This window comes from Ctenocephalides felis, unplaced genomic scaffold, assembly GCF_003426905.1.
Source record: "Ctenocephalides felis isolate EL2017-DRISC unplaced genomic scaffold, ASM342690v1 CF-g0.4_SCAFFOLD_01492, whole genome shotgun sequence".
Lineage (NCBI taxonomy): Eukaryota > Metazoa > Arthropoda > Insecta > Siphonaptera > Pulicidae > Ctenocephalides > Ctenocephalides felis.
The window spans coordinates 47,601,577-47,616,042 of NW_020537646.1; the positions used below are offsets into that span (position 1 = coordinate 47,601,577).

Sequence of the window (14,466 nt, forward strand, 5' to 3'; positions counted from 1 at the left end):
TTATTTTTAAATAGAGAGACTATTGAATAGTGATGATTTTTATTATATTTATTCACCCGTATTACGTGTTGGCTTGACATGTCCCTGATTTTCCATTGTATTGGACACAAATTCTTTATTTGCTACAACTTTATCAAAACTTGCAGAACGTTCCTTACTGTTATTTTGTGGCAAGCTTTCCGAAGTATAACTTTCCGCCTGGTTGGAAATGTTATTTGTGCTCAAACAATGTTCTCCCAATAATCGATAATTAACAGTTTTCTTTTTAATTGTTTTCATATTAATACCAAGCTCTAAAAATTATGAAAAATATATGATTTTACTGTATATTAAACTTTATTTTTTTATTGAAAATACTTACGAAACGTTGCTCTATCCAAAAGGCAATTTTCTTCGTCATATGGGTCTCCATGAAATCCTGAATATCCTCCATATCCTGAATAGACAATAATAGCTGACAAATTGTTAACAAAATATATACATTTGCATATTATATAACATTACATTCTTTGCAATACTAACCAGGCATATTTAAAGTTGGCAAAGCGTTAACTTCAAGATTTGTCATATTTTTCTTTTGTGGCTGTGTTTTGCAACAATCTGCAAAATGATTGTCGCAAACAAATCGATTTATTCGCATTTTTTCAATCTCCACATCATCCAATTTTGAATTATTCACTCGCCTAATCCAAATCTCATACATCTATAATATTTTGCTTTTGAACCTATTGAAGAAACACAATATTACATTTTACATACCTTGTCATTCCTTGTTGGAAAACCATGTAATCTCACTATTTTCTTATTTCCTACGCAACCAGGAAATAACCCTAACACCCTCACTGCACTTTTATAACTTTATATAGAAAATTCTTTAAACTTCACCAACTAATCGAAAATTATATCAGAACGAACTACGAACGTAATGGGGATTTACGGGATTTTCCGGCACAGTATGGTGAAGGGGTTTATGGGAGGGATTGGAATTGCTCGTATTCATCATAGCGTTCGACTTACGCATGACGGGAGTGGATACTCGCGACATCTGCGCTAAGTAGCGTCGTAAGCGCGAATCATGCAAGCGATCACGGACATTTGTTAGAAGTTTGCGCCTCATGGATGTTATTAACTAAATTTGACGGACAAAAATTATTATTCAAAACAGAACAAATTAAAATTAGGATTTTTTCCCTAAAAAATCCCTTATATATTTAAACTACCATTTCTATCACCCCAAATCGACTAAGATTGCATCTATCATCAACTTATTAGATCATGCCATCCTTCTTTCTCATCCATCACATTGGGAAAAAATATTAATTTAATATATTCTACCCTTCAAAATAATTCCTATCCACTACAACTTTTACGCTCAGTAATAAATAATAGATTACCTTTTCTTCGTAATAAATTCCGTACATCTTCCTTATTTACCTCCCAATCACAACAAAATAGTATCATTTCACAAACCCTTAATCCTATTTCTGAAAATTCACTATCTCTCAATTCCTTCATCTCATTACCGTATATTGACTGCCTTTTTCACTCCTGGAAAAAACTTTTTTCATCCGTAGGTCTGAAGCTAGTGTGTTCGACTGGACACACTCTCACAGACATATACACTAATTTAAAAAATCCTACCCCTATTTGCCGCACGTCAAACGTCGTATATGTCATTGATTGTAATGATTGTTCAAGTTGTTATGCTGGAGAAACTTCACAATTTCTCTCAAAACGAATGCGCCAACACGAACTTAATAGTTTAAACAGGAAACAAAATAAAACCATGATCACCGAACATGTCTCCAACTTTAAACATTCTTTTAATTTCACCAATCTAAGAGTTATCCATCGAGAAGCCAACACTTTACGCAGAAAGTTCGCTGAGAGTATTTTCATACAAATATTACCTGCCATTAACAAACGATTTGATTCGGCTTCATTTTGCAATATCTACCGCGATGCTTCCAATAATTTTTTCAATATGCGCAATACATCCTAACACTTCTTTTATGTATATATATGTATGTATGTGTATATATGTGTATGTGTATATATATATATGTTTTTTTTTTTTTTTTTTTTTTTGTATAGCGAAGGAAATGCTTTTATGCATCCCAGACCGGTCTTCTGTCTGGGTATGTCGGACTCGATACCGCCCTGGTATAATACCGACTAAAACCTCCGCTTTGCCCCTGCCTCTGGTCCCCACGGAAACCGCCGCTAGGCATTACTTCGTGGGGGGAGGATCTAGAATGTTACAATTCTTAACTTGTTATAAACAATGTTATAATTCATAAACATTTTACTTATCTTTTAAATGGGCGAAGTCCCATTCGCCCTTTCTCTCTCTATAGAACGCAGGTCCATTAAAACGTCTCTCGCAAATCTGTCTATGGCGTTCCAAGCGGCATCACTTGCCAGCATCACTTCGACAACATTACCTGGGGTAATTGTGCGTCTCAATGTCTCCTCCACATCATCCCGTAGAGCACCAAATCGCGGGCACACGAAGAACACGTGCTCAGCATCTTCGATTTCGCCCAAACAATATGGGCAATCCGGCGAGCTATCGTGCTTGAATCGGTGTAGGTAGGCTCGAAAACAGCCATGCCCCGATAGCATTTGCGTAGTATAATAGTTTACTTCGCCGTGCTTGCGACTTAGCCAGACTTTGATGTTAGGAATGAGACGATGCGTCCATCTGCCCTTTACAGCGACATCCCACAGTCGCTGCCATCGGTCAATGCTGTTCTGCCGTTCTTCTAATCTTAACTTTTCAGTACACAGTTGTTGATGTCTTCTATGGTAAATTGTCCGTCTTTCCTCTGCTAAGACTAAGAGAGGCACAGTTCCTGAAATGACGCACACTGCTTCCGCCGATATTGTGCGAAATGCGCAAGCAATTCTTATAGCACTGAGACGGTATAAGGGCCCTGCCATTCTCCTCGATTTTTGAGATTTAAGAGCATCACCCCATATGGAGATACCATATGTCAGCACTGAAGTAATAACTGACGATAGTAATATCCTTCTGGTTTGTTTAGGACCTCCAATATTAGGCATCAGTCGAGCAAGTTTCGTCCTAACTATTGACGCCTTAGCACTAACGTGTTCCACCTGTTGATTGAAATTCAAACGAGCATCAAGCATTACGCCAAGGTAACAGATGTGAGGTTTTGACGTGATCTCAAGATTTCCTATCTTTAGCTTGATGGTCTCAATTCTTTTCCTACTAGTGATAAGAACAGCTTCACTTTTTTGTTGTGCTAATTGGAGATTCATTGTTCCCATCCACCGATTAATTTTTCTGAATGTAATATCGAATAGGCTTACGATGTCATCAATTTGTTTCAAGACAACCACTATGGCAACATCGTCTGCATATGCTACTAGTTTCACACATTCTGGAAACTCTAGTCTCAAAAGGCCATCATACATAATATTCCACAGCAAAGGGCCTAGAACAGAGCCCTGCGGCACACCTCCTGTTATATTATATTCTTCTGTACCATCGCGTGAATGGTACATTAGAATTCTGTCTGTAAAGTAGCTTGCGACTATATTGCATAGGTATGCTGGCACGTTCTTGTCACGGAGTGCATTCATAATGCAATCCCAGTTTGCAGAATTAAAAGCATTTTTTATATCCAATGTAGCTACAAGGCAGTACTTTTTGGAACCCCCCTTCCATCTGGTTCCAGCAATTGCCTCCTTGGCGGTATTAACTACCAAGTTTATAGCATCGATAGTTGATCGCCCTTTGCGAAAACCATACTGATTGTCTGCTAGGATTGGATCAACTACTGCATCTATTCTTTGGTGAATTATTCTTTCGAAAATTTTACCCGCTGTATCCAGCATGCATATTGGACGATAGGATGATGGTTTATCTGGTGGTTTTTTTCCTTTGGGAATAAGCACTAGTCTTTGCTGTTTCCATTTTCGTGGAAAAACCCCTTCTTTCAGGCATGTATTATATGCATTAAGAAACATTGTCGGAGATGTCATAATTGATGTTTTCAAGCCAATATTAGGAATTCCATCTAATCCCGGTGCCTTGCTATTACCAACGCGATGACAAGCTTCCATCAGTTCTTGCAGTGTTATAAGTGGAATATTATTCTGTTCTACATGTGTTACCTGGTAGTTCAAATTAGGTTGTCGTGGAAACAAAGTAGTTACTATTTTATTCAATAGTCGTGGGCAAGTTGGTGAAGGTATTGGCTGGCTTTTGAGGCGAGACATTACAGTCTTATAAGGTCTTCCCCATGGATTTTCCTCGACTTCATCCAAAAGTTCTTTCCAGCACCTAACTTTACTATCTTTGATAGCTTTATTTAGTTGTCTACGTGCTTGTTTATATTCCACTACCAGTTGTGCAGAATTACTGAGACTATATCCACGCTGAGAGATCCTTCTTTTCTTTAGGCACTCTTTACGAAGAGAGCTGATTTCTTCAGTCCACCAGTGCACAGATTGTCTTTGATTTATGCCATGTTTACGAGTCATACTGATATCACAGGCTTCGGTTATTCTCTCCATCAGCTCTCTAGTATGCTCATCTGCGTGTTCTGAAATTATAGGTTTGCAATTTAAGGCAACTCTCATGGCGCTTTCATCAAAAGATTTTATTTTCCACCCAATGGCTTTAGATATTTTCGCATGTCTTCTAATGTTTCTATCTGTTGATATTTCCCAGATGATTGCATTGTGGTCACTAGCAGTGTAGATATCTAATACCTCCCAATTGCAAATTCCTCTGACGAGGCTATTGCTAACAAAAGTAAGGTCTATTATTGAGCTTGCACTGCCCTTTTCAAAGGTTGGTTTATCACCACTATTAAGTAAAACCACGTCAAGTGCATTGAAGGCCTCCAAAAGTGCTTTACCTCTTGCATTAGTCTTCCTACTTCCCCAGTCTACCGCCCATGCGTTAAAGTCACCGGCTATCGCTACGGGGTGGTGTCGTTTTGCATCCTCCACAAGACGATCTAAAAAATCGACAAAATCTGGCAAAGAAAGACTAGGTGGAGCGTAACAGGATAAATGTATGCCATCTAATAACGGCTTTGTTAACAACATTTTGGAAACAAAACTTGGGACCAAATACTGTCCGTTTCCCATGGCCAATCAGTTAGATGTTTGTAAGGTTCTGATAAGAGGGCAACATCAATTTTATATCTCTTACCGTCTGCATAAGCAAGTCGTGTGCAGCCTCACAATGATTCATGTTTAGCTGTATTATCTTCATGCTTTTGCGTTCATTATTTTCTCTATGGCCTCCCTATATAGAGGACATCTGTGAGTGCCGGCATGATGTGCTACATTTTCAGAGTTTCCATTTTCAGCGCATAGTGCACATTTTGCTGCATTTATACAGTTGGCTATTTTGTGACCATCTTGTCCACATCTAAAGCATAGATTGGTCCGATTCACTTCGCTCTTGCACTGTGATCCATAATGTCCGAATAGCCAGCATTTAAAACATCGAATTGGTTTCTTGATGATTTTAATTTGACAGTTGACCCATCCAATTCGTATTTTGCTACTTGCTTTGAGCAGATCGTGTACAACTGCCGCTGGAAGAGCTACAGTAGCAATCTGGGTACCTCTATATGCCTTACGAAGCCTAATTTCTTCTGCTGGTGTGTTGCAGGCTCCCCCGGTTGCTTTTTGTAGTGCTATCTGGATATCAATTTTTGAGGTTTCATCATCAATATCTCTTATTTCTATAGTTTCTTGGTGCCCCTTATAAATAACTTCGGCCTCATCCTTTAACACACCTGCGATAATCTGTTGCAGTCCTTGGCCTTTGTCCTCACTTTTCTTAGAAATAGTTATCAACAAGTCTCCATTTCTGGTTTTGTTTATTTTCTCTACTGTCGTATTTACCTTGTCATCAGGGACATCATGTTTGATGCGACGTAATATTTCGGAATAATTAACTTTTTCGGTCGGCCGGATTAATAAGGCATTTGGTTTTGGAAAAATTCTATGATTTTTTATCATTTTATGGTTAGAGTCCTGTTCTGACAGATGTACCCTTGCTTCCTTTTTTTTCTGTTTTCTCGGCTGAACTTTATGCCAGTCATTTACCTCGATTTTTTCTTCATTACATATTTCTATGATCGTCTGACGTCTTGGCAAACCATTTTTCTCATTAACCTGATTATTGCTTATATGTTGTGAGTTTCGGTTTCTTGTGGCTTTGCTTGTGTCCTGCCGTACACTTTTTTCTATAGGGGCTGTCTCACAACATTGCACTTCATTTATCATAACTTCCGTATCATCCGTGGTTCGGCCTTTTTCCTCTAACAATTGGTTGTCTAAATCAATAAATCTTTTAATTACGGCCGCTATGTTGCCTGTTTTATTTTCACCTCTTTATGTATGTTTGACTTTGATTTGACAATCATATGCAGTTCATTTATCAGATTCTCAAGGCACTTCAATGACTCATTCCGTTGTAAAATGACATTTTCCGGAATTATATGTGACAGTTCAGCCACTGGTTCTACTTTACTAGTCATACCGTCGCATGAGCTGGTCAGCGGGTTTCGGGCTATATCTGATATACCTGAACATAGCGTTGTGTTCAAATTATTGTGTGATTTATTGATTACATCACCAGCATTGTTTGACACTATGTCCCCACTAATGGGGATCATTTTAACAAAAATTCTACCTGCACCCAGAGGCGAGGATCACTCAGCTCACTAACTTATTAGTAACTTATTAAAACTGATGGAACTAATTATAAATTTTGTACGACAAAATAACTAATTTCTGACGTGAGAAAAAAAAAAAAAAAAAAAAAAAAAAAAAAAAAAATATATATATATATATATATATATATATATATATGTGTGTGTGTGTATATGTGTGTATGTGTATATATATGCATATATGTATATTTATTTATTTATTTATTTATTATACGCCAATCAGCTATATACAGTTAATTATATAGTAATGTAGCACATACAAACACACATACGGGCACCTATACATACACTCGTACATACATACGTCCGCACATGCACTTATATGTAGACTCAAACACACTAGTAATGCTAACAAATTCTAATAAGTATTATTTCTTTTGACAATGTTGATAAATGTATTATGTGATGAATCAAAAAAGTTTAGTTTTGAGCACTGTTCATTGACCACCATTGCTACTCTGTTCATTGGACCGTTCAATATATAGTTTTTCGTCGTTTTTGAAGTCTGCACAATACGGTTTGTTCTTAATCCTTGTCTCGAGCATATCAAATTAATTTTTGCTAGAATCTCAGGAGAATCAATTGAGCCATTTACTGTCTTATGAAAAAAAATAAGATCAGTAATTTGTTGTCGTTTGCTTAGGTTAATATCCTCGCATTTCAGTAAAAAAATTTCGCTTTCATGTGCACTTATTCTTTTTGATTGCGCAAAGTGCTTAAGGTATTTTTCAAATTTCCTTTGTTAAGTTTGTTGCTTGATAATTCAGTGTGAGGTGCCCAAACTATGGAGTTATATTCTAGAAAAGGCCTGACGAGTGTGGAGTACAGAATGCATAGTGTGTCTATGCTGTGGAAATCTCGACCACTCCTGATGATGAAGCTAAGTGTTCTTAGGGCTTGAAGAGAAATTTTGTTAATATTCTGTGAGAAGTTTAATTTAGTGTCAAAAATAACTCCAAGATCTTTTATAGAAGTCACTGAATTTATTTTTTGGTTTTCTAAATGGTGATCTTGTTGAATTGAATTATGGGATCGAGATAGTATCATTACTGCGCATTTTTTAGCATTTAACTTGAGTTTATTACTTATACACCAGTTGTTCAATTGCGCAATGTCTTGTTGTAACGATAATCTATCATCATCACAATTTATAGTTTTATAGATTTTTGGTGTTGATATTTATGGACAAGGCTGGGTGATGAGCGTCCTCATGAGTTAAAGCATGAGAACGCTCTACAGTTGCGTGTATATTACTGAAGCACAAGTCAAGCGTTTTTCCACTATGATTTTGAATGTTGTTAAATTGCCGATAGTTTAGTAGTGACAACTCTTCATAAACCAAGCACGAAGAATGTTCTTGCGGTAGGCTGCTGAGTAAATTATAATCGCCTGCGATTAATATACTTGCTTTTGAATATTTTTTGGATACTGATCTTATTGCAGATATATGCTCTTTATAAATTTCTACAGTTGATTTAGAAGGTAGGTAAACACAGCAGATAATTAGGTCGTGTGGCGCAGTTTTAATTTTAATTTTTCATATTATTATTGGGAAGTGCAAGCAACTCCGTTGAAAGACTCCGCTTCACTGCCACGAATACACTACCACCTCTTTCATTTTTATCACTGATTTGATCTCTATCGCACCTAAAAATCGCATATGTGTTGTCGATTACCTCGCCATCAGCAATATCAGACTTTAGCCATGACTCTGTAACACAAATTACATCACTCACACTCACAGAAGATGACGCTCGAAACGTGTTCAGTTTTGTTCTAAGACCCCTAGTGTTTTGATAGTAGATTGATAAGCCGCGTTCAAGATGTTCTTTCCTGCGATGACCCGCGGAAGGAGTGTAGCTTCACTATTTTAGGGACACCATTTATATATTTGATCGTTTTGTCTGCGTTTTCCATATCTGAGTTTAGTTCGTTTCGCAGCATTTTCAGATGACTTAATTGTCTGGGCGTCATGTCATGTTTCATAGAAATCCCATTTGTATGTTTAGTTTTTATTCAGATTCGGGCGGTTGTTTCGGATGGGGTTTCAATTAATAATGGCCTGATTTTACCTGTGGTTGGTTTTCCAAGACGACGAACTTTGATGTCTTTTGTTGCAATTTGTGTGTCTTGTGGCAAAAGCTTAGTAATACTTGTCAAGTCGTCTTGTAATCTGTCCTGTCCATTAGTTTCATTTGACTCTATTACGTTGAACACTATTACATTTTTTTCGCGTCTCTTATGATCGTTAAATTCGGCGTACATATCATCTGCACTTACAAACTGTTCTTCAAGCGTTTTAACTTTCTCCTCAACAGATGTCACTTGTGTTTTCAGTTGCTTACATATATTATTAACTAAATCATTTTGTTCCGAAATTTTCAGAAGTTCCGTTCTAATGGCGGTAAGATTGCTTTCAACCTCACTTTTGAACGGAATAAAGTACTTACGAAATAACTTTTCCATTTCACTAATGCTAGAGTCATCTCTGTCGTCTGACGTCGTGGCCCTAACCTCACTTTTGCAAAGATTGTATTTCCATTCGTTGCCGTTTATTCTGTTATCCGTCACAATTTTTTTTATGTCTTTAGATTTAATTTTTAAACACTTAGCGTGGAACCACCTTTCACAACTCACACACTGTATATTAGAAATATTGTCATTAATTTGCTCAGAGCATAAATCACACACGAGTTTACTAGGCGCCATCTTGTCACTTGATGTGTATATATATATGTGTGTGTTTACATTTATGTGTATATGTATGTGTGCATGTGTTTGTATATATATATGTATGTGTATGTGTATACATATATGTAATTGTTGTTTTGCGTATATATACATATATATATATTTTATGTTATAATTTTTTATATAATAACTTGCTCCATAACTAATATCGTTTTATAGTTAATATTTATACTTTTGCTTAATAAATTTCTCTTCATCACATATTCATCATAGTTTTATTATATTTCTATATTTTCATTTTTATCCACATATTATGTTTAACCGTTGATTATGGATTGTTTCTACATGCCATATTTTTTATGTTCCTACTGCGCATGATCGTTGAGAAAATCTTCGTAATATGAAACCACTAAAATTCTCTCTATCCCGTTCTCTCATCCAATGACGATACAGTTTCCACTATTTTCCGCAAACACGTACGCACACATTTTACTCTCGTACACACACGTAATACACACTCCAAGCTGACAACATGTTCGTTTGGAATAAACTTTTTTATAACAAAATATATTATTTATTTTAATTTTAAATTTTTCTAAAATTTATCAAAACTCGACGTTCTATCAATTTTTTGTTTCATATTTATTTTTTTGCGCAATTTCGTGTGTTTTTTTTTTTTTTAATTTATTTGTATGGTGAGTTTCTTTACATTTGTTTATTTTATGGTTGTTTTTCATATATACTTTTCATATATTCTTTCACAATATATATATGTTTTAAAAATAATTTATTAAATTGGTTAGATTTATGTTTTTTACATGTTTTTATTTATTTTTGTCTGTAATTATGTATTTTTTATATTGTCTTCAAATGTAATCCTGAAATATTTAATTATAGCACCGAAGATGGGTCAAATCAAGACCCGAAACGTATGTTCTCTGAATAAAAACATTTTCTTTCAATAAAACTGTTTTTAATTGCTGGATGGATGCCCAAGAAACAATTTTACCATATTATTTCACCATCTGAAGAAAAAACTTTCGCTTTATATATATATATATATATATATATATATATATATATATATATTTATATATTATAATATATTTTAGTAATTTAGTTAACATAGTAAAACTAATAATGTCTAAAAATTGCAAAAACCGCGATAAATATTTATTCAAAATGCGTAATAGATAGGCAGATACAACTTTATTATTAAAGCAGAAAAATAATTTATCAGTATCGCCTGGGCAAATAAAAATATTAACAGATATTAGTCTAGAAGTGATCACAGAAATAAGTAGAATGCTTAGATCAATGAAAGACAGTAATAATAGAAACGTTTTCCAAGCACTAGTTATTATTTTGTTCAAATTGAAAACGGGAAAATCTAATCAAGTCATCGCCGGCATTTTTAATATTTCAAAGAGTCAAGTCTCTCATTATTATAAATAGATTTTAATTGGATTTGAAAAAGATATATTAGAACAAAATTTTGAATTAGAATCTTTTACTAGAGACCAATTAATTTCGGAAACATCATACAACGCACAAAAAAATTCTGGGATCAACCAATGAGTAATTAATAAATTAATATGTGATGGTACACGTATATACGATATAAAAAGAGCGCGAATAATGAATATGAAAGAAAGTCTTTTTCTGGCCAAAAACGGGCACCACTATGGAAACCATGTACAATTTGTACAACAAATAGTTTCATAGTTGATTTCTCAGGCCCATATCTGGAAACACAAAATGATGCCACAGTCATGAAAATTATACTAAAAGATGCACTTTTTTGCAAAAAGATGATGTTCTCTTGGTAGATCGCGGTTTTCGTGATGCTCTAACGGATATGCGCCTCTTATGCCATGCATCTAATTTTCGAATTAGAGAAGATAAAGAAGAAAATGTTTTGTTCCGAATAAAAAAACGGCGAGTTTTCAAAAAGACTAAAATATTAGTAGTTTTGATAGGAACCAAGAACACCGAGCATTGCAAACCATATGAAATCTATGAAGGCATTATGAATTGTGTAAACCTCATTGAAGAATTTCTTTCAAATGCACATATCATTTCACTGACTATGCTGTCAATAGAGAGAAAATCAAACGCTCAGCGCAATTGCTTCCAGGAAGTAAATCATCTATTATTTACATTCAACGACTAAAAAAAAAAAAAAATTTAGTGCACACGTTTAAACGAGGTTTTATATCGAGAGACCTAATGTATGATTAGTTGCATCTCACAACCGAAGGCTATCATCAATGCTTTGAACCAGTACACTTAATCAGAAAAATATCGACTGAGTTATAAAAATAAGTTTGTGATGATATGCATGGACACGAATAACTCTGCTGACAAAACTAAAAATAGGTTTGTATCCTAACAATAATGTAGCTAAAGATATTCATTTTTATATTAAAACCTACTGTTGCGAGACAACTTTTTCTATCATGTTAAAAATAAAAACAAGTTTACGAACGCAAATTACACATGCGCAATTAGAGAATCAACTAAAAATGTGAAAAAAATGTGTCGAAGCTTACTACGAACATACAATTACCTACTGTCAAGCAAGAAACAAAGCCAAATAAAAGTCACTAACTTAATAAATAAACAAATATTTGTTTATTGTATTTTTGTGATATTTTTATATTATTTTATATGTTTTCTATTTAATGAAAAAATACTAATAATTTCACAAATTATGTATCACACACTTTAAATTCCTTCCTTCGCTATACAAAAAAAGCACTTTAAATTCCTTCAATTCTAATAAGCATTTGCAGTTCACTTGTGAACTTGAGGGTAGTAACTCTACTAGTTTCCTAGACTTAAAACTTATCAGAAACAATAATGTCATCCTCACTGACTGGTTCCAAAAGCTAACTTGGTCAGGACGATATTTCACTCTCGATCTATCAAAATTTCAGTTATTTCTTAAATAGTGGATAAAATTGTCATATTCAAATTTATAATTTAAATTTCACGCGCTCTCTGTGAACTGACAACAACGAGTGTTATGACTTATGAAAGGAGTTGTAATTGCTGTTTTTGGTATATCCTCCTCATTGACCGGAATTTGGTTGTAGGCCTTCACCAAGTCGATTTTTTCTTGCCTTGAAGATGCTGCGTAAAATCGTAAATGTGCTTTACCGGGTATCTGTCTGGAATAGTACGAGCGTTAAGTGCCCTGTAATCTCCGCACAGGCGCCATCCGAGGTTTCGTTTAGGTACCATGTGAAGCGGCGCGGCCCAGGGGCTGTTGATCGTCGAGCGATTCCGAGCTTCACCATTTCTTCAAATTCTGTTTTAGCTATTTGAAGGCGTTCCGCGTTGAGCCGTCTTGGTTTAAAATAAATCGGAGGCCCTGGTGTTGTATTGATATGGTATGTTGTTGAATAAAAAATTGAAAGATTACATAGGATATATGATTGTATAGAATAATGTAGGTGGCTAAATGCTCGAGTAAGCGAGGCCACTTTGTGAGGTGCTCCTTGAGATCTGGTAATATCCGGAAATTCTTGCAATAGGCTGTGGTGCTCCTTTCGCAGGGTTTTAACAGTTGGGACGAATGCATCCGTTACTTTTCCCGCCATTTGTGCTTTTGTATCTCCCACTAGTAGCCGTTTGTTGCGCAGATCTACCAATAGGTTATAGAATGATAGGAAATCTGCTCCAATAATGAGTTTTTCGACGTCGGCTATCTCAAACTTCCAAGAAAAATTGCGTTTTAGGCCGAAGTTCAAAATTAGTTGCACTATCCCATAGATCGCCATTTTCGCACCATTTGCCGTATACAACGTATATTCGGTACGCGGATGCTGCCCTTTCCGTTTTCTGCGAGGGTATACACAAAGATCCGCGCCCGTGTCGACTAAGAATTCTTGTTTGGATGCTTTGTCAACCACTAATAGGCGGCTTGTTGAACTAATTAATTGACAGTCATGCGCCGCATTCATTGACTGTCGTTTAAGTTTAAAAATTTAAATGAACAAGGTTCATTACACTTCCGTGCTTTAGCTCCAAATCTTGAATGGTACTGGCAATAGCCACGTGGAGATGGATGCACGACTTTCGACCTCGATGGTAAGGTTCGGTACTTAGCTTGGGTGAGGGCTTCAACTTGTTTGCATTGAATTCGACCTGGACTTTGATCTGGATCTGGAACTTGATCTATTTTGGAAATTTTGAACTTTTTTTCAAAACAATGGCGCTGCTTTAGCTACATACAGACAAAATATCGAAGCGCATAAGCGCCGCGTCGCCGTCAAACGGACAAACGATGCTACGGAACCCATAGAAAAGTTAACAAAATTTATACGTATTATTAAAATCTCCATAAAATTTGATCTCATAATTTGATGTGTATGTAGCGAAATTTGTTTGTTTTTGTCGATGTCGTCGTTGATGCTGTTGCTGTAAGTGATTGAAATTGAATATGGTCGACGACAGGTGCGCTGATTGTACATCGACGTCACCAATGTAGCGAAGTACTGTCTTCTTCTCCTCCTTGATTGAATCCACTGTGAGTTCGGGCAGGCAAGTGAAGGGCCGAGTATTGCTGCGCTGTGGTTTTATACCATAGAGCAGAGGTGGGGAACCTTTTTGCCATTAGAGGCCGCACTTAAATTAGGCAGCAATGAAAGAGGCCGCATAAGCTGATTGACCTAAAAAAGTGACTTTCGTAAAATTATTAACTTCCCGAAGGAGAAGTTAATGTTTTCATCAAAAAATCCGACTCGCTAATTTTATGTTTTCTCGACGTTTCAAGCAATTCTGAATCGAATGAGACCAAATTTGAAAAAAGTATGTGTATGTGTGTGTGTGTGTATGTGAGTGTAAACAGATTTTTTGCCGTAAATCGACGTTTTCTCCAAAACCGATGGACAGATTTGAAAAACTTAAAAGCCATTCGATGTATCTCGATGAGGACTAGCGTTTCTGAGTTTCGTGCGACGATCGGCTGGGCTGTTTCTTTCTAAATTGCAGAAAAGTAAAAAATATTTTGACCACGTTTTAGCCCGAAATTCTGAATCGA

At 35.8% G+C, this 14,466-nt stretch overlaps 2 protein-coding genes across 2 annotated transcripts; both read right to left on the reverse strand.

Moving 5' to 3' along the window:
- Positions 1-5,250: 5,250 nt before the first annotated feature.
- On the reverse strand, positions 5,251-6,116 carry LOC113371316. Its single transcript, XM_026611949.1, has 2 exons — positions 6,100-6,116; positions 5,251-5,995 (listed from the first exon to the last, which is right to left on the reverse strand). Exons 1-2 carry the CDS (start codon positions 6,114-6,116, stop codon positions 5,251-5,253), a joined length of 762 nt encoding a protein of 253 aa, XP_026467734.1.
- Positions 6,117-7,418: 1,302 nt separating this feature from the next.
- On the reverse strand, positions 7,419-7,775 carry LOC113371317. The gene has a single exon (XM_026611950.1). It carries the CDS (start codon positions 7,773-7,775, stop codon positions 7,419-7,421), a length of 357 nt encoding a protein of 118 aa, XP_026467735.1.
- Positions 7,776-14,466: the final 6,691 nt, after the last annotated feature.